The sequence below is a fragment of the Vicia villosa genome, linkage group LG1 (assembly GCF_029867415.1).
Source record: "Vicia villosa cultivar HV-30 ecotype Madison, WI linkage group LG1, Vvil1.0, whole genome shotgun sequence".
NCBI classification, from domain to species: Eukaryota; Viridiplantae; Streptophyta; class Magnoliopsida; order Fabales; family Fabaceae; genus Vicia; species Vicia villosa.
In genome coordinates this window covers 62,813,658-62,832,678 of record NC_081180.1, presented here as the reverse complement: position 1 = coordinate 62,832,678, position 19,021 = coordinate 62,813,658, and the positions used below count along the sequence as shown (strand labels likewise).

The window sequence follows — 19,021 nt, the reverse complement described above, 5'->3', positions numbered from 1 at the left end:
GATTGAGGTGTGAGTACATGATGTATTTGATGATGTCAACCCATAGCTTACAACTATTTCAAATCTAATCTTATCTTAAATATGTTATAATTGATTATGATTACTCACCTTTCTGTTTAAATGTTGCCTCTACGTGGGTAACGTGAAGATACTCAGGAGTAGCTTCAGTTGAAGTAAGAGAAAGCTAGTTACGAAGACATTTCCTTTGTTATCGTTTTGTTTAGTAGTTTCTGCTCCGATCATGTAACATCGGGTTGGGGTTGACATTTGACTTGCCTAAACTATGATGTTATTTATTTTGAAGACAATTTGTTGAACTATGTTTATTTTCTTCCAAGTTAAATTTTTTAAGACTCAAAGTGAGTTTTATTTTATAATAAAAATTAAATAATGATAACTCCGTTGTGAAGTTTCTAAATGAGAATTGATGTCGTAAAAATATCATGAATGTATGTTTGCTTGTGAAAGATTAAAAGTTAATTTATGTAACCCGTGTTACAGAGCAGAAATATTTATTATGCTTTTATCAAGTGTGGCACCTTGTGTGGCTTGTTTTAAATGATTTACTCATAGATTATACGTGGGGTTTATAAGGGTGTTTACATAGGTGCAGTTTGTATCAAACTGAGTTACCAATTGATTGTGTTATTTATTGCTTTTTATCTCCATCATATTGTACAAGTTGTGGTGAGTCCGATTTAACTAGTTAGACCACTTTCCAGGACGCGTGCGACATCTGTCCCATAAGGAACAAAATTTCAATTAGCATCAGAGAAGACACCTTAGCCTGTTGGGTGAGTTCCAGGGAAGATACATTCTGCTCATATGGACAACATCAAAGATGGAAGATCAACCAACAAACCACCTATTTTGAATGGTACAAATTATAATTATTGAAAGGTTATGATAATTACCTTTCTCAAATCTTTGGGAAACAAAACATGGAAAGTTGTGATGAGAGGATGGAAACATCCAGTGGTTACTTCTGAAGATGGCACAACTAGCCTGAAACCAGAGGTTGATTGGACCAAAACTGAAGATGATGAAGCCCTTGGAAACTCCAAGGCTCTGAATGCTATTCTAAACGAGGGTTGACAAGAACATGTTCAGGATGATAAACACATGTTCAAAAGCTAAAGAAGCATGCAAGATTCTCAATATTTCACATGAAGGCACAATCAAAGCTCATATGTTAAGGCTGCAACTCAAAACAACAAGGTTTGAGAATTCGAGAATGAATGAAGAATCCCCTAACAACATGATGACTAACATAAGTAAGTGTATTGCTGAGAGTGAGTAAAGTGATAAAGACTTAAGTGATGAAGATATAGCTAAGAATTATATTCTATTGATCACCAAGTGGGAAGAAGCCTGCATAAAGATAGAGTAACAGAAGAAAACTATAAGTGATCATCAAGAGAAGGATAATCCTTGCTACTACAGTCATATGTATGGTAGAAGAAAATCCCCTATTAATATCTAAGATGTAGGATATGAAATTTTTTGTAAGGATGTTGAATAAAACCAAAGTATTGAGCTCAAATTTGTTGGAACTTGGAGACTAACCGCTCCAAGGTCCGCATTCGTGAAATGAAGAATAATCACTTTAATCCATTGTTAGGAAGGAAGATTGGCCGCTTCACTGTCAACAATATATTGAAGAAAAAACGCAAATGCCTACATCCATCGTCTTGTATTATTTGGTTAAAGGTCAACCATCACTTCCTTGTATAAGGGGATTCACGAGTCTTTCCTACTAAAAGCTTTCAATTATTTTTGGAAACTCTCAAGATCAATTCTTGGGGAGAGGATTAGGTCCTTTTGATTTGATCGAACCTCTATAACTCTTGGTGTTATTCTTCTTCTCTTAAACTTTTAAATTCCACAATTTATTTTCTACTATTTACTTTCCGCTGCCTAAGTTTTTCAAACTCTATTTTTAATATGAAAAAGTTTTCAAACCACGATTTTCCAAACCTCACAATTCACCCCCCTTTTGTGTGTGAAGTCTTAAGTCTAACTAAAGAGGTACCTATATTAGAGATATGAGAAAAATGAGGTGATGTATCACATTAGTTGATGGAGGAGTGCTTTGTTGAAGAAATGGAAGCTGAGCTCTTTGTTGATCAATGGTTAAGACTTTAAGTGTATTACCATTTTTTTATTCTTCAACAGAGTCTTGAGGTTGTTCATATGTGGAGACTTGAGCAATTTGAGGCTTCTTTAGAAATGGAGGGAGGCCGTGCTTTTTGAAGCATAATTCAATTGTGTGTCTAGGCTTGTTGCAGTAAGTGCACATTTTGATGCCTTAGGGTTTGTTGTAAAGCTGATGTTTTGAACTAGAGTCAGTGGGCTGAGCTTTCTGATAGAGTTTGGAAACTTGAGCAACAATTTTGTCGTCTTCAAGAGGTTATACGATTTTCCTTTCTTGTTGAATAAGGAGCGAGAACACTTTGTTGATTGGATTCAATGGTGTCATGAGCATTATTCGAGCTCGAGTAGGGGCATAGAAATCATTGATGTCTTTCCAAAACTGAATGACATAGTCATGGTCGCAATATGCTTTGATTGTGGAGATTAATTGACACATGCAAGCAGGTTCACAACTACAGGAATAGGTAGAGAGTTGCCAAATTCTTGCCATAGCTTCTCGGGTAATGTGAAAGACTGAGTGATGTTTTAATCACCTTGCTTCTGAGCGTATATTTCTTCCTGGAGATCCGAAATATGGAAACTGCCGCCTTAATGATACCTTTCGTGTAGTTCATCCCATATGGATTTTGTAAAATCTATCCAAAGAATGCTTTCAGAGATATCCTTCTCTATATAATTTTATAACCACACCATCACCATGTTGTTACATTTGTCCCAAGCTAGATGTTTTGAATCTGAAGGGTTAGGACGAAATAGGGTTCCATCGATGAACCCTAATTTTTTTTGGATCTTAAGGCAAGTTTGATTGCGCGTGACCAAGAATGGAAGTGGGTATTATTGAGCGAGGGAGACACAAGGGAGAGGTTAAGGTTATCAATTGGGTGCATGTAGAACAGGTCGAGCATGTGGATTTGGTAGTTTCAAATAAGGGTTTCATTATGGTTTTTTGAGTTATTGGTGGTATTATTTGAGGTATTTGATGATTCATCATGTTCAACCTTCATAGATGAAGGCAGAGGTTAGGGTTCAATAAAAACGGCGAAGTCTAATCAATCAGAGAGAACAAAAGGTAATTTATGAATGGATATACCGAACAAGGAAAATGAACATAAAGGGTTATAGATCGGTTTAAAGAAAGAAGAAAGATATGAATGATGGTTACTGATTTGATGATGAAGATGAAGGTTTCTTCGTTAAGAAATACGTGAGGGATGGATCAGTGAGAGGTCGTTTTTGTGTTAAGAGAGAGAGAGAGAAGGATAACATTAATATGATAGAAAAGTGAGGTTTTGCCACTAAAAAACTACGACTGAAATCCACAAGAGAAATGAAGGTAATCCACATGGTAGATTGAAATTGTGATAAGATGAAGACAAAGGACGTAACCATGAAAGAGAGTGGAGAGAATTAAAGAAATCTCTAATCTTGTAATACCATGTTGACACTTAACAACTGATACATGGATACCATTGAATGAAAAAACTGCATTCTTATTTTCATTAACCGATAAAAGGTACAGTGCACTTTATTTATAAGGTCGGTACAAGCATATAATGCAATGGGCCAAGTAAAGTGCATTTTGGGCCCAAAAGATTAAAATACAAATAATAATAAACTTAAGTTTTAACATCCCTCTAAGGCTATGTTTGGATATCATGAAATGAACGGAGCAGAATGAAGCGGAGTGAAGTGGAATGAAGCGGAATGAAACAGAGTGAAACGAAGATACCATTCAATTGTTTAGAAATTTTAGGATGGAATAAGACAAATTGTTCATTCCGTCTAAATCGGAGGGGAAGAAATATGATGGTAAGTGATGGAATGGAATAAAATCCATACCACTCATTTCTACTCCATCCAATTCCATCAATCCAAATAAAACCTAAAGGTGTTGCTTTTTGCTAGGTAGCTGATACAAAACACACTTCACAAAAAAACTAATTTGATTTTATCATAACATCATCATTGAAGATTCATCTCTTCGTCTTCATGGTTAGGAGGTTAAAAAAAAATCTCATAACTTGCTTTATGATTGAGCCTTCTCCAGAAGCGTGTGGAATGCAACTTTAAACAAGCTCGGTATCTTCAATCCTATGTCCTACAACAATATTGGTATCCATGCACGTCAATTATGTGGGCTCATCGAACAAATTATTCAATCTCAAAGATTAGTCATCAAACAAATTATTGATCGAGTGAAATTCATGTGATGGTTGTTGAGGCAAAAAATTTTATATTAATTTTAATGATAGCAACCTCAAATAATTTAAAGATGAAGATTTTTGATGTTCATTGTTATATTAGAACATGAACAATCATAATAATGTTGTTCAAATTTCATCCTAATCTATTAATATATGAAAGAAACATTTTTTCCAAACAAATAACTTATAGATGGTTTCAATTCAAAACCACTGTGCAAAACATATCCATGAAACTTGTCTAATTATGGTTTTATAGAAGTCATACATTTTAAAAATGTATAACCAACCAAAACCACTGTGCATCACCAAATCCAAACTACAAAATAACCAACTAATAACTACCATTATTCATACACTTCATATTCATGCTTTTATTCAAACTAAAGTTTTTAAAATTATCCTAACATCCCTAAGTCTTGGACTTCTTGTTTTCACCACAATTTGCCTCTTCATGTCCCCTCTTGCGAGACTTAGGATCACCATTTTCTTTCTTCACTTTGTTTTTTCCATCTCCACCACCCTTCACCCAAACTCCAAAGAGCTTCACACCCTCTCCACCCTTACATTTTCCTTCACCTTCAGCGCCATCATCAGCACGCGCCGCCTCAAGGCTGGATCCACCTGTTCCTTGCCTAATGATGCGGCTAATCTGATCAGGCCCAATATTGACATTGTCACGAAGAAAAGCGACCAATTCGGCACACTGCTTCTTCGCGAGAGCCAATTGAGTCTTAAGTTTCTCGTTCTCCTTCTTCAGCTTCTCGTTTTCGCTCGATAGATTAGAGCGATGGGTATTTCGTTCCGCTGATCTTGATCCTGTTGAGGTTGAGCTCATGTCTTCGCCACCAGAATTCAATCTTGAATTTCCATGGCCACCAACGGGTCTTATGGCTACATATGATTGAGTCTTTCGGCGCTTGATTGATGATAGTAGCTCTGTCTGTCCTCGCTTGAAATTTTCGTTGGCAAATTCCCATTTGTCAGAAACAATTTTGCGGAATCCCTGAAAAAAATTGATTTAAAAGTTATTAACACATTCAAAACAAACCTGTCTTCCTTCAGTAAATTCTACATTTTAAAAATTATTTTGTAACTAAAAATTTCGGAAGAATGTCGCAATATCTAGTACGTAATACGTATGTATGATGCGTCTCAAAAAATTTAACAAATATTAGAAAAAACATCTTATTTTATCTTGTATTCTATTTTGAAAAACTTTATTTTTTAAGTTTATTATATAATTAATGTATTTAATCAATATAAAAGGTTAGATACATTGATATTTAATTAAATTAAATAATAATTTTCTTCTTATAAATAAAATTAGAAAATATAATTTTTTGAAATTTCATATACATATAAAAGAATAAATAATTTGTTGAACCAATTTTTATCAATAAAGCATTATATAATTAATTTTGAATAGAATATATTTGATTTTTTAAGAATATATCAATAAAAAATGTTAAACACTATAAAAAAAATCAACAAATATTAATAACAACAAAGAAGAAAATCTATATGAACAAAAAATCATAATAAAAAAAATTAAAAACAATTAAAAACAACTTTTCTTTTAAAAAAACCTCATTCTTTTGTAATACTCAAGTTTATTGACCTTTGCAATCAATTCAACCTTTAATTAATTAAAAAAAAGGTAAAAATTATTCAAAAAATAAAGTGTTTATAGTTATTTGTATTTATTACAGTCAAAGGATAGAAGTCACTATTTTATTATTAGGTGAAGAATTTACCTTATTATTATTAAAACAAATTATAAATTCAAAGTAAGATGAAAAAAATTGCTTTTATGAATAAATAATTGAATACTCTTAGGATTTGCCGGTAGATGATGGGGCAACTACCATTGCCCTCATCCATCTCCCGTTTACAACACAGTCAAACAAAACTATAATTATTTTATTAAAAAAAAAAACAAGACTAAATTTTTTTATATATATTTTAAATCAAATACCGTACAATTTGACATTCAAAATTTATTTGTAGACTTATCTAATTCATTTATTACAGTCAAAATCACCCTATACATATTAAAATAATAGAATAAATAAAGTAGGAGTATTTGACAATTTTATAAAGTCATTTAAAAACTAAAGAGAAATAATATTAAAAAATTTAAAATGGGTCAAAGGTAATTATTCCACCATTAATTTAATTTGAAAAGATCCACTCTAGAATAAATCAACATATGATATTAAAAATATTTTTTCTAGAAGATGTTTTCTTACTTTTTCTTCCATAAAAACAGTTTGATTTTCAAACATCTGTCAAAAAAGTTTAAAATTGTAAAAATAAAGTGAATTTACATAGAAGAAATGAATGAAAAAATAAAGTGAATTTCTACTTGGACATGTTTAGAAGAAATTTAGAATTTTTGAAGATTTTTTTAATAAAAGAATTAAAGCTAAATTAAAATAACATTAAATATTTCTTTTGTAGTTATTGAAATGTTTCTTTTTAGTTTATTGTGAATATTTTGATAAAATACAATGTACCAAAATTATACTGATTAAAAACATATAAATTCAAAAACTACAATATAATTATTTTAATACTATCTCAACAAATAAAAAAAGTTTAAAAAATATATTTTACTTGAAAAAAATCATAAAACTTAAATAAAAAATTAAAAAAAGAGAAAGGTATATAAAAACTTATTTGAATTCGACCACCTAACAAAAAATTTATAGTGCTAAGAAACACCTGTATTTTTACCACTACATATAACTAACAAAATATTTTTATATTTTAGAATTTATACTATTAACGTACACACATGTGGAGTAAATTTCCAAGAAATAGCAAAAACATTTGGTGTGAAAATGATTCAAGAAGATTTCTACAATAACGATACTTCAACAAACAAGAAACAAATTCAAAGCATCCTACGTAATGTAAAACCCACTCGTTTTACTTCAAATAATTTTCAAAACCATGATACTTCAAATGAAAGTTTCAACTAATATTTCAAACCACTAAAATAAATTCATATGCACTAAAAAAAGATAAATTTTATAAAAGCTTAAGTACTCCCTATAATATATTAATAATCTCAAACATATAAAAAAAATTCAAATTCAATAAACAATTAATTAATAAATGTATCTGATATATATATTTGATATCAAATACATTAACTATTGTTACCGAATATTAAAAATCAACAACTTACGTTCATTTAACTCAACTATCATTCAACTATCATACAATACGTATACGATGATAATAAGAGGGAAGATGAAACTTACATAAGTGTTGAGTTGACGTACAAAACTTGAGAAATTGTTGTGCTTGAAGTACTTAGGAAGCAAATCCCTGGAAAACTCAGCATGTTGCACCACAACAAAACTCTTGCCATTTTCACCCCAGCAAATCACATCATCAGTCACAGAATCATCCACCATCTCATAAGTCTTCGACAAAAATGGCGCCGCTGACGAAGAAACTCGCTGCTGTGACATTTTTTCTTCTCGATCTATCCTTCACCTCAAAAAATTCTACACTATTTTATTTGCCAAATAAAAAAACAAGCTAATGTATATTTATAAAAGGAAAAGAAGAAAGAAAAAAAAGATTATATGTAACTATGAATAATAATTATTTTTCCTTTTAAAAGAAGAAAAAAAAAGGTATATTTATGTTTATTATGGTAAAAGGAAATGAAAAAGGTTATGAAGAAAAACTAAAAAGAAGAAGAGCAGTTAAGAATTCCCAATCCCAGCAATAAAAACCAAAAAGATAGAAACGAAAATGAAAAGAGGAAGAAGAACAAGAACAAGAACAAGGTTTCTTGTTAATGGATTGATCAAAATCCATGAATCCAAATCTTATGAAAAGTGACAAAAAATACCATAACTTGAAAAGAGAGAAGAAAGGTCAATAGAGTGATAACTTAAAATCATGAAAAAATGTTTCTGGAATTTAGATTCTTGCACGGGACTCTTTTATTTATAATAATAATAATATAATAAAAATCTATGCCAACTACCATTTTCTAAAGTTACGTGTGTTCTAGAAATATTGAAGTCTAAAAGACAAAATGAAATAAAAGGAAAACCACTTTTGGAGATTCTAGTTTTCATATCTATGGAATCAAACGAAAATGTTAAATTTCTTTCTTATTTGGATAATAGATAGACGACAATTACTAAAATATGTGGAATCTTTTGGATATTGATTAAATATCAATTGACTGATTTTTTTTTTTTTGACAAATAAAAATTTGACTGCTTCATGATGAAAAATTAAATTAAAATAAATTGACCGGGTCTATTGTTTTTTTTCCTTGCCTATAAATTTACTTATGGAGACATATCTGTCTTAGAAGTTTTTACGCGATGTGGATCGCTTTTGAGATAAGAATTTATCCGATCTAAAGATAAATTTATTTGCAGTTTAGTTTGGTTTTGGATAATTAATTAAAAAATTCGATTCAATCCGATTTAATTTTATGAGGTTTAATTTGGATTGATTTTTGGATATATAAATTATAAATTATATTTTTTATTAAAATTATAAAAATATTAATATATCATAAAAATTAATATTATATACTGAGAATAATCGATTATTGTTGAAACAAATGAACTTATAAAAATAAATAGATTAAATTAAACTAATAAATAATATTAAAAAAAATGAGTATCATCAAATAACAAATTAACACAACATACCATATTAATAAAAAATAAAATAAAAATAAATAAGTATAAAAAATATATACACGCAGTTCAGTTCGGTTTGGATCGGTTTTTAAATTTATCCGAAATTCAATCTACACTGAACGGTTTTAACAAAATGACATCTAAACAGATCCAATAATATTCGGTTTTTGCGTTTTCGAATTTTTGGACTTGAACACCTCATTGTAAGACACTATTGCATATTTACTTAATACTTATGCATGTAGGGTAAAAAGCGTTGGGTTTAAGTAAGAGTAGGGGTGACAAAACAGACTCGGCCCGTTGGGTATGTCTGTTTTGATCGCATTTTAGTGTGGGGTGAACAAAAAATTTAGGCACTCACCCTCAATCGTGCCCACCACGTTCTGTTCCGTTTTTTTCCCGAGATTTTACAACGTGAATATAAATATAAAATTTTATATTTTTAGGCTTACAAAGTGCAATGTTTGCCCGCCGACCCTCAATATGTCATTGATTGAATTTATAAATCAAATATGAATTAAACAAACACCACAGTATGACGAAAAACAAAACAATGTTGTGCTAAAACGACGAAAGAAACAACACTTCACTCAGATGATGAAATCCCAATATTGTAGAAAAACTTTAATACTTCAAAACAGAGAAATTTTTTATCGTCAAACACAATAATACTTCAAAATTTATACGATAAAAAAATAAACCTAAATAAATAAAAAAAGACTCATAAGAGGCATATCTTAAAAAAAAGTGATTTGAGTTTGTTTACCTTTTAAACCTAAATCTTGCACACGAATTGAGCCTTTATGTGAAAGAAAGAAAACGTCGATCCACCAGAAGAGAGCACAACAATGTGGGTGAAAAAATACAGTTTTTTTAATGTGTGTGAGGGAGAGACTTATATTGACAAATAAGAGCCTTTTATAAAGAAAGAGTGAAGGGAAATTATGAGTTTTTTATTTTAGAAAAAAGACATAAAATAAGATAAGAAGGAATTTGATGGAAAAGAAACGCATGCAAGTCATTTTTGCTAAAGAGGGAAAATAATATTCAAAAAAGGAATGCGGGAAACATGAAAAATTAAGTGTTATGTTAATCCTGGGTTCACACGTTACAAAATTAAATTCTTTTGTTATTTTATGCACGGTCAAAGTAACATTGGCTAGACATTGTTTTTTGCAAAATATTTCTTATATTTTTTTCCAAATGGGAAAAGCTTCCAACGACTCTTTATTATTTTGTATATTTCAATTGATTTGAACTAATGGTTAAAGAAGTTGGAGGAGTTAGGCTCAAATCCTGAGTACATTGAAAACACTAATATAACAACTATTGTGAATAAATTGATATAATTAGTTCTTTTAATTGACTTTTCATCCAAGGGATTTATGTACTACATGCAGAAGCAGATATGTATTCGATTTTAGCAGTTGAGAGGGCTATTGTAGACTGTCTTTTTGTTGGACCATGATATTAAGTTTTTCCATTGAAATTGACAAATTCTAGAAGTACTTTTTCTCTCTAGTCTATCGCCAACATAGTCTGCATCGCAATATCCTACTAATTTGTATTCCCTAGACTTTTTTATAGCACAAACCAAGATTAGTGGTGTTTTTCAAATATCTGAAAATCCTTTTAACTGCAGTCAAATGAGATTCTCTAGGATCTGATTGAAAGCGAGCACACAAGCAAACTCTAAACAAGATATCAGGTCTAGAAGCAGTTAGGTACAATAGAAAACTTATCATACCTCTGTACAGTTTCTCCAAAACACACATAAGATGCATATGAGTCTTGGCTATCTTACAGTCAGATAGATTGAACTTCTTCAGAAGTTCTTTGGTGTACTTGCTTTGATGAATAAGAGTTTCTTCTGACCCTTGATTTATCTGGATTCCTAGAAAGAACTTGAGTTCTCCCATTAAGCTTATCTTGAATTCAGCCTGCATAGACTTAGCTAGGGGTGTACATGGGCCGATTTGGATTAGGTTTGGCCAAACCCAAGATCCAACCCATATTGGACACTCCGGTTTGGGTGATGTAAATTAACCAAGCGTTACATCAATGTGTCGGTTTGGGCAAATCCATTAATTTTTGGATTGGGTTGGGTTGGATAGTGGGTTGTCCAAATAAATTTTTTGCTTATTAACATTAAAGGACTAAATGATGAGTCATCATATTTTTTTTTCATAAAAGTTACTCAAAATTTGTATGTTCTTAAAAAAAAGTAGATAATCTATTTTTACTATCTTTTAGCATTATAAAATAATAAATGATAATATCAATTAATAAAAATTATCATATAATACTAGCAACAAATTAAGGTAGCATGACATAAAATTGTATTAGCATTAAAATAACAAAAAAGTGAAACATTCAAAATTAGTTAATGCCATGGTTCTCTAAAATAGTAAATGTTTAATGACTAAAATTACAACATCCAAGTTAATATTCATCAAAACTATTAAAATTGTAATAATAAATATTTGATTAGTGGGTCAATGGATATTTTGAGTTTGGTTTTACCCGAAACTCGATTTTTTAATGGGTATTTTAGTTTTGAAACCCATATCCACCCAATTACCCTACCCACCCATTTTTGTGGATCTTTTGGTTGAGTTTGACCAAGTTTCGTGGGTTGACCCAACCCATGTACAAACTCCATGCACAAGACGACATTAGCAGAACCAAAAATAGTATCATCGACATATATTTGAACCATTAGAATGTCATTTTTGAAGGTCTTACAAAATAAGGTGGTATCAACCTTTCTTCTGGTGAAGTTATTTTCTAAAAGAAAATTGCTTAATCTCTCATACCAAACTTTGGGAGCTTGTTTCATACCATACAATGATTTCTTAAGTTTGAAGACATATTATAGATTTTTAAGATCTTCAAAGCCAGGAGGTTAGTGTACATATACTTCCTCAGTTATATAGCCATTCAAAAATGCACTTTTGACGTCCATCTGGTACAGATGATATTATGATTTACAGTAAAGGAAATTAGCAAACGAATAGATTTTAACCTGGAAACTGTTGCAAAGGTTTTAATATAATCAATTCTTTCTTGTTGACTATATCCTTGTGCAACCAGTCAAGCCTTGTTCCTTACCATGTCACCCTTCTCATTTAGCTTGTTTCTAAAGACCCATTTGGTTCCAATTATGTGGTTTCCTTTAGGTCTAGATACTAGATCCCATATGTCATTTACTAAGAATTCATTGAGTTCATCCTGCATGGCTAGAATGAAATCTTTATCCATCAGTGCTTCATCAATAGATGTGGGCTCTATTAAAGACACTAAGCCTATAAGCGTATCTTCAAAGGGCTTGAAGGATGATCTAGTTCTAACAGGTTCAACTTGGTCTCCCATAATTAATTCTTTAGGGTGAGATAATCTCTGTCTGTGCTTCCTCAGAGGAGTCTGTGTTTCAGTAGCTGTTGGTTGAGCATCTTCTGAATCTTTAATTCCATATCCTTCTGTAGCAGATTCATTTCCTTCAGAGCCATAGTAGGTAATTTCCAGATCTGCAAGCTTTTCAACTAGCTTTGACTTTTCAAGGTCAAGCTTATCATCAAATCTAACATGTATTGATTATTCAACTATAAATGTCTCATTGTTGTATACTCTATAGCCTTTTTAACATTCAAAATATCCCAACATGATATAGTTATGAGCTTTAGAATCAAACTTGCTGAGATTCTCTTTAGTATTTAGAATAAAACACAACCATTTGAAAGGATGAAAGTAAGAAATATTGGGCTTCTTTTTTTCATAGCTCATAGGGAATCTTGCCCAGAATAGGTCTTATAAAGATCCTGTTCTGAATGTAACATGTCGGGTTTACAGCCTTTGCCCATAAGTGTTTTACTATGTTTGTTTGATTGATCATGGTCCTGGCCATTTCTTGTAGAGTTCTATTTTTCCTTTCCACAACTCCATTTTGAAGTGGAGTTCTAGGGCAGGAGAAATCATGGGAAATGCCATTCTTGTCAAACAACTTCTCAAAGTTTTTGTTCTCAAATTCTCCACCATGGTCATTTCTAACCTTAACAATATTGAAACTCATCTCATTTTGTACTTGGTTACAGAAGGTGGTGAACACAGAATGCGACTCATCCTTATGTATGAGGAACTTCACCCAAGTCCATCTGATATAGTCATCAACAATAACTAATCCATACTTCTTTCCATTGATTGATGCAATTTCCACTAGTCTAAAAAGGTTAATATGCAGAAGCTCCAATGGTCTATAAGTAGAAACAACATTTTAGGCTTTAAAAGAAGTTTGTGAGAACTTGCCCTTGTGACATCCTTTACAAAGAGCTCCTGAAGTGAACTTCAAATTAGGAAGACTGTGACAAGATCGAGCTTGATTAGCTGAGATATCCTTCTCATACTTACATGGCCTAAACGTATGTGCCAAGTCCATTGCTTTTCATTGATAGACATAAGACATTTTACGTTTTGCTTCTTAAGATCAGAAAGTCTAAAATTATAAATGTTTTTTTCCTTTTTCCATTGAATATGATAAAGCCATCAATTTGACTAACAACTTTACATGATTCTTGATTAAAGATGATATCATAACCACTGTCACTTAATTGACTTATAGATAATAAATTATGCATTAAACCATCAACAAGTAGAACATTAGTTATAGAAGGAAGAAATCCATTACCTATAATTTCAGAGCCTATAAATTTTCCTTTTTGTTCACCTCCGATGCCTACGACGCTTCCAGGCTTAAGATATAGACTTTGAAACATATATCTTCTTCCTCTCATGTGATGAGAGCATCCAGAATCCAAGTACCATGACTAATGTTTTAATTGAGCAGATAAGGATATTCCATTGATTCTGACTCGAAGTCTTCTTCGTCTTCTGAATGGATATTTGTTTCAGAGGATCCAACATGAGCTATCAGAGTTACGTTGGCAAGTTCTTCTTCAGATTCGTCTTCTGAAGAGTCATAAGAATCTCTAATTTCCTTAAGACCTTTCTTCTTTCTTTTGACAATCCCTTTCTTAGAATTCTCATTCCGTAGCTTAGCGCACTCGTTCTTGAAATTACCTGGCTCATTAAACTCGTAGCATAAAAAATCTCTGTTGTTGCCAGACTTCTTTAGCCCAAATGAAGACCTGAAGCGATAACCCGTCCTTCCAGTTTCTTTGAACTGGTTTCCTTGCTTTTTCTTCCAGAGTTGGTTGACTTTTCTAGAAATAAGTGATAACTCATCTTCTTCATCAGAATCTTCTGATGATTCTTGTTCCTCTTCGGCTTGAAGAGCTTTAGTCTTTTCAGACTTTCTGACGCACTTTAGAGCAATAGATTTTCCTCCTTTATGAGGTTCATCTTGTTCCAATTCTATCTCGTGACTTCTTAAAAAGATTATGAGTTCTTCAAGGGAGGTGTTGTTCAGATCTTTGGCAAATTTGAGAGCAATTACCATTGGCCTCCATTTTATTGGCAAGCTTATGATAATCTTCTTTACGTGATCTGAGGTAGAATACCCTTTGTTCAAAACTCTAAGAACTGCAATAAGAGTTTTGGAATCTTGAGAACATGTTTTCAATAGTTTCAGCTTCTTCCATCTTGAAGGCTTCATATTTTTGAATTAAGGCAAGAGCCTTGGTTTCTTTTACTTGAATGTTTTCTTCATGAGTCATTATACGAGAATCAAATATAGACTTAGCAGAGTCTTTATTTGTTATCTTTTCATACTCCGTATAAGAAATCACACTAAGCAAGATGGTTCTAGCTTTATGATGATTCTTATAATCTTTCTTTTATTGGTCGCTCATACTTCTTCTTTCAACCTTGTCTCTTTTATCATCAACAAGACGTTCATAGCCACCGACTACCATATCCCATGAATCAACATCATAACCAAGAAAGAAACATTCTATTTTTTCTTTCCAGTAATCAAATCTTTCTCCATCAAAGATTGGAGGTTTATCATTGTATTGTTCTCTTTCATTGATAACTGATGAGAGTGGTGGTGGTGGTGTAGTGTAACGACCGTTTTTCTTTAATTATTTATTTATGTGAGTTATGTGAATTAATTGTGAACTATGTGTTAATTATATGCCTAATTGATTTTATGTTGTTTTATTTGGGAATTATTAGTAAATAATATAAGATAGTAAGTGTTGTTGATTATTGGGCCAAGTTGGTATTAGTAAGTGAGGGGTGTTAGTTAGAGCCCATTAGTAATTTAAGATAGTAAGGGTTTAACTAAAACAAGGGTTTTAGAGGAAATAGAAATTAGAAGTTCATTTGGGGTTTTTGGTAAAAGAAGAGAAGAGAGGAGAGAAGAGGAGAATCTCAAGGTTGAAGATAGAGTTGGCTTCAATCCAAAACCTAAGGTAAGGGTGGGATTCTTTCATGCTAAAGGGATGTATGATGATGTTTTGGGTGGGGTTTTGATTGTATGTTGTTATCCATGATTGTGTAGAAATTGAATAGAGATTGTTAGGGTTTATGCTAGACTTCTATGAAATTGTGAATTTAAGTATGATTGATGATGTTATGATGTTAGAAGACCCATAATAGGTGTTATAATTGTGTTTATAACATGTATTCTATTGTTATTCGTGATGCTTGGTGTTTTCCAACTTGATTGGGTTGAGTTTAGGGGTTTTGGGATGGGTTTCGTATGTTGTTTTCTGTGTTTGGGAGTTTCTGAAAATCGCCAGTTCGCGCCGCGAACCCTTGTTGGCGCCGCGAACTGCTTGGCAGAAACTCATGAAAAATTGGATTCGCTCAGTTCGCGCCGCGAACCCTTGTTGGCACCGCGAACTGCTTGGCAGAAAGTTAGGAATTTTTGATTCGCTTAGTTCGCGCCGCGAACCTTATTGGCGCCGCGAACCCTGTTTTGCAGAACTTTTTCCAAACTTTGAAATGATGTAACTTTTGAACCGTAACTCCTTTTTAAGTGTCGTTTAAACCTATGTGAAACTATAATTGAGACCTTTCTAAGGAATATGATTTAAGAATGCTTATAAACCTTTTAGAATCTTTCTTTAAATGAATTTGTTTGATGTTATGATTTGTGTGGTGAAGTAGTGTGTTGTTGTATGATGATGCAACGTAGCGACGTGATTGGGAAGTGGTGAATTACTATAAAAGTAATGATGTTTAGTCGGTATTTGTGATGTATTGTGAATGTCGTGTTTGTGTGGATGTTGCATTTATTGAGTCACATCCATTGCATAAAGAGACGGTGGCCTTAATGGTAAAAAGCGACGGTGGCCTTAATGGCAATTAGCGACGGTGTGCCCAATGGCAAATCTTGAGACGTGGGAGTTTTACTCCAAATGGTACCACATGCATTTGCATAAGTCGAGTCACATGTGAATTGCATTTGAGTCTTAATTGATTATGATATTGTGATTTGATGATGATATGATTGTTAAGACGTGGTGACTTTATGATGAGATGTTTGTTGTGATTGTGTTGGAATCTTACTTATGAATTGTATATATATTGTCATAGTTGAATTGATGACATTGTTGCCGTTTCTTAAGTTGATTATTTGATGTGAAATCGTTGTATTGAGTTTTGTGATGAGAAGTGGTGACCAATGTATGATCTTTTCTCTTGTTTTGAATATTATCATACGTTTCTTTATAATGAATGATATCTCACCCCTTATGTTTGAATGTTACCCTTTGTTGGTAACGTGCAGGTAACGACGTGGAGTAGCTGTGTACCTTATAGCTCGAGTCGGTGTGTCAATGCTTTGATACGTAGCACTCGGGGGGGATGTTTGCGATACTTGCTTGTGTCTTGTTTTATGTTGATTATCTTTTCTTGAACTTTGATGTTATGTCTTGTGGAGACGTTTTGGACTTATTGTGCCATGTTGACAAAAATATAAGATTTGGATATTGTGTTATTATTTGAATTCCGCTGCAATATGATGAAGTTGTTTGGATTTAAATGTTCGATGAATTATGAGTTTCCTCCGATATAAGTGTTATGTATCCATGTACTTTGAGCATGAATTGTAGTTTTGTTTAAGTCGAATATGTGACGCCTCAAATTAGTTGCTTGTTTCGATGTTTTATACTCTGTTTGCTCTTATTAATTGAAGGGTAGATTTGGGGTGTTACATGTAGGATCAACCATAGTGTTTCCGAACCTCATTTGGATCTTTATCTGACACGGTTAAGTGTATAAAACTAGAACCGGAGCTATGATGCCAATTGAAGCTGCGAGAAACACAAGAAAGTGGGGGCTTGAATTGGGTTGCACCAAATATAATCTTTTTGCAACTCAAAACAAGAGATTAACAAGTGAATAAAAATAGATGAAAACAATTATTTTTATCCTAGTTCACTGTTAACGAAGTTACTCCAGTCCACCCGCCAAGGTGATTTTGCCTTCTTAATAAGGACTTAATCCACTATAACAAAACTAATTACAGACAACACATTGACCGCATCCACTGTCTCCTTGATACTCCTGACTAACACTAGTCTCTCAAGCAAACAACCACAATAAGCTTATGATCAACCTTGATGACAACCCTAACAAGTTCAACTGATCCTTTTCGTTAAACCAATATGACCGCATCCACAGTCTTCTCGAGGCTTATGACTAGCACCTAGTCCCCCAAGTTAAGCTATTCTCAATTTATTTTTATATTTTATGAATTATGGGCCTCTCTATTACTTTTTAAGTTTAATATCTTTTTTCGTTCATTTTAGTCCTTTAACATAAAAAAAAGGTTCATTTGAGTCTATTAATAACTATGCAAACTGAAAAATATTAATTCTTTCCATTCATTTTTATAGTCAAAGTCAATTTATAAGACTATATGGCGCTGACGTAGAATACCATGTGGCTTAGACCAAATTTGTAAATGATTTAGGTACGAGAAATCAGTCATTAAAAATATTTTTTAGATTTTAAATGTTGTTCTTCATCTTCTTCCTCAAACCCATCCAAAATTTTCAAAACTCATTGAATTTTTCCAAAATTTTCAAAACTCATTGAATTTTTTTTTTGATTCCAAACAAAACATTTACCTTTACACATGGTCAATTGTGGAGGATCTTAACCATGTTCATTGCAATAGATTTGTTCAGTTCAACATAAACCTTCATGACGATGAAATCAAAATCGTTGATTTCAAGCTTGTGAAAAAATCAGGGAGAAATAAAGGGAAAAGCTAAAATGCAAAGTTTTTTTTTTCATCAAAAGAGGAAAAAGATTTTGTTTAAAAGTTCTTTATTAAAATACAATTTTTTTTGTATTATTATTTTTTCTCTAAGCTTAAATATTCAAATATTATTTTATATAACTTAAACATATATTGTATTTAGAAAATTTATAAAAAAAAAATATTTAAAAATGAATTATGTTTAAAATAATATAATTTTTAATTAGGGAATGCTAACTAGTGCCCTTGGGGTATTCTTTAAGTGATTAAAGTGATAAATTTTTATTAAAATGCGTGTATTCAATGCATTGAAAATGTATTGGAAATTGAAATATTAACTTTTATAAAGAATATTTTCTTTATTTAGTATGTTTAAAGAGTGCCCTAAGGGCACTGGTTAGCAAGACCCTTTTTAATTTTATTTACAATAAATATTATGGAATTTTAATTTTTTAAAATAAAAAAAACTCGTTTAGGGTCGGATAGTCCAAAGTCCAGAGTCGGACTCGAATAGTAATTTTTGAGCCTATATTACACAAGATCTTTTTGACCAAATCCTAAAAAGCCCAAAACCCACCAGACTCGATCCGTTTAGGGTTAGATAGTCCATTTTGACAGCTTTAGATGGACTGAACTAATTATAATAATTTCTATTAAGGATTTGTTATGAAATTTCAGGCAAGTATTATAAGGTTTATGAAATATGGTTTGTTTTGGTTTTATTTTGAGACCAAGACTTATATTTTACGGATGTCTTATTTCCTTAAACAACAATCACAGTGGGAAATCATCAACTTAACATTCTTAAA

At 31.9% G+C, this 19,021-nt stretch overlaps 1 protein-coding gene across 1 annotated transcript; it reads right to left on the bottom strand.

Moving 5' to 3' along the window:
- Positions 1-4,523: 4,523 nt before the first annotated feature.
- LOC131607692 (heat shock factor protein HSF24-like) lies at positions 4,524-8,204 on the bottom strand. Its single transcript, XM_058879669.1, has 2 exons — positions 7,628-8,204; positions 4,524-5,361 (listed from the first exon to the last, which is right to left on the bottom strand). The coding sequence occupies exons 1-2, from the start codon at positions 7,838-7,840 to the stop codon at positions 4,768-4,770; spliced, it is 807 nt and encodes a 268-aa protein (XP_058735652.1). The 5' UTR covers positions 7,841-8,204; the 3' UTR covers positions 4,524-4,767.
- Between the last annotated feature and the right edge of the window lie 10,817 nt (positions 8,205-19,021).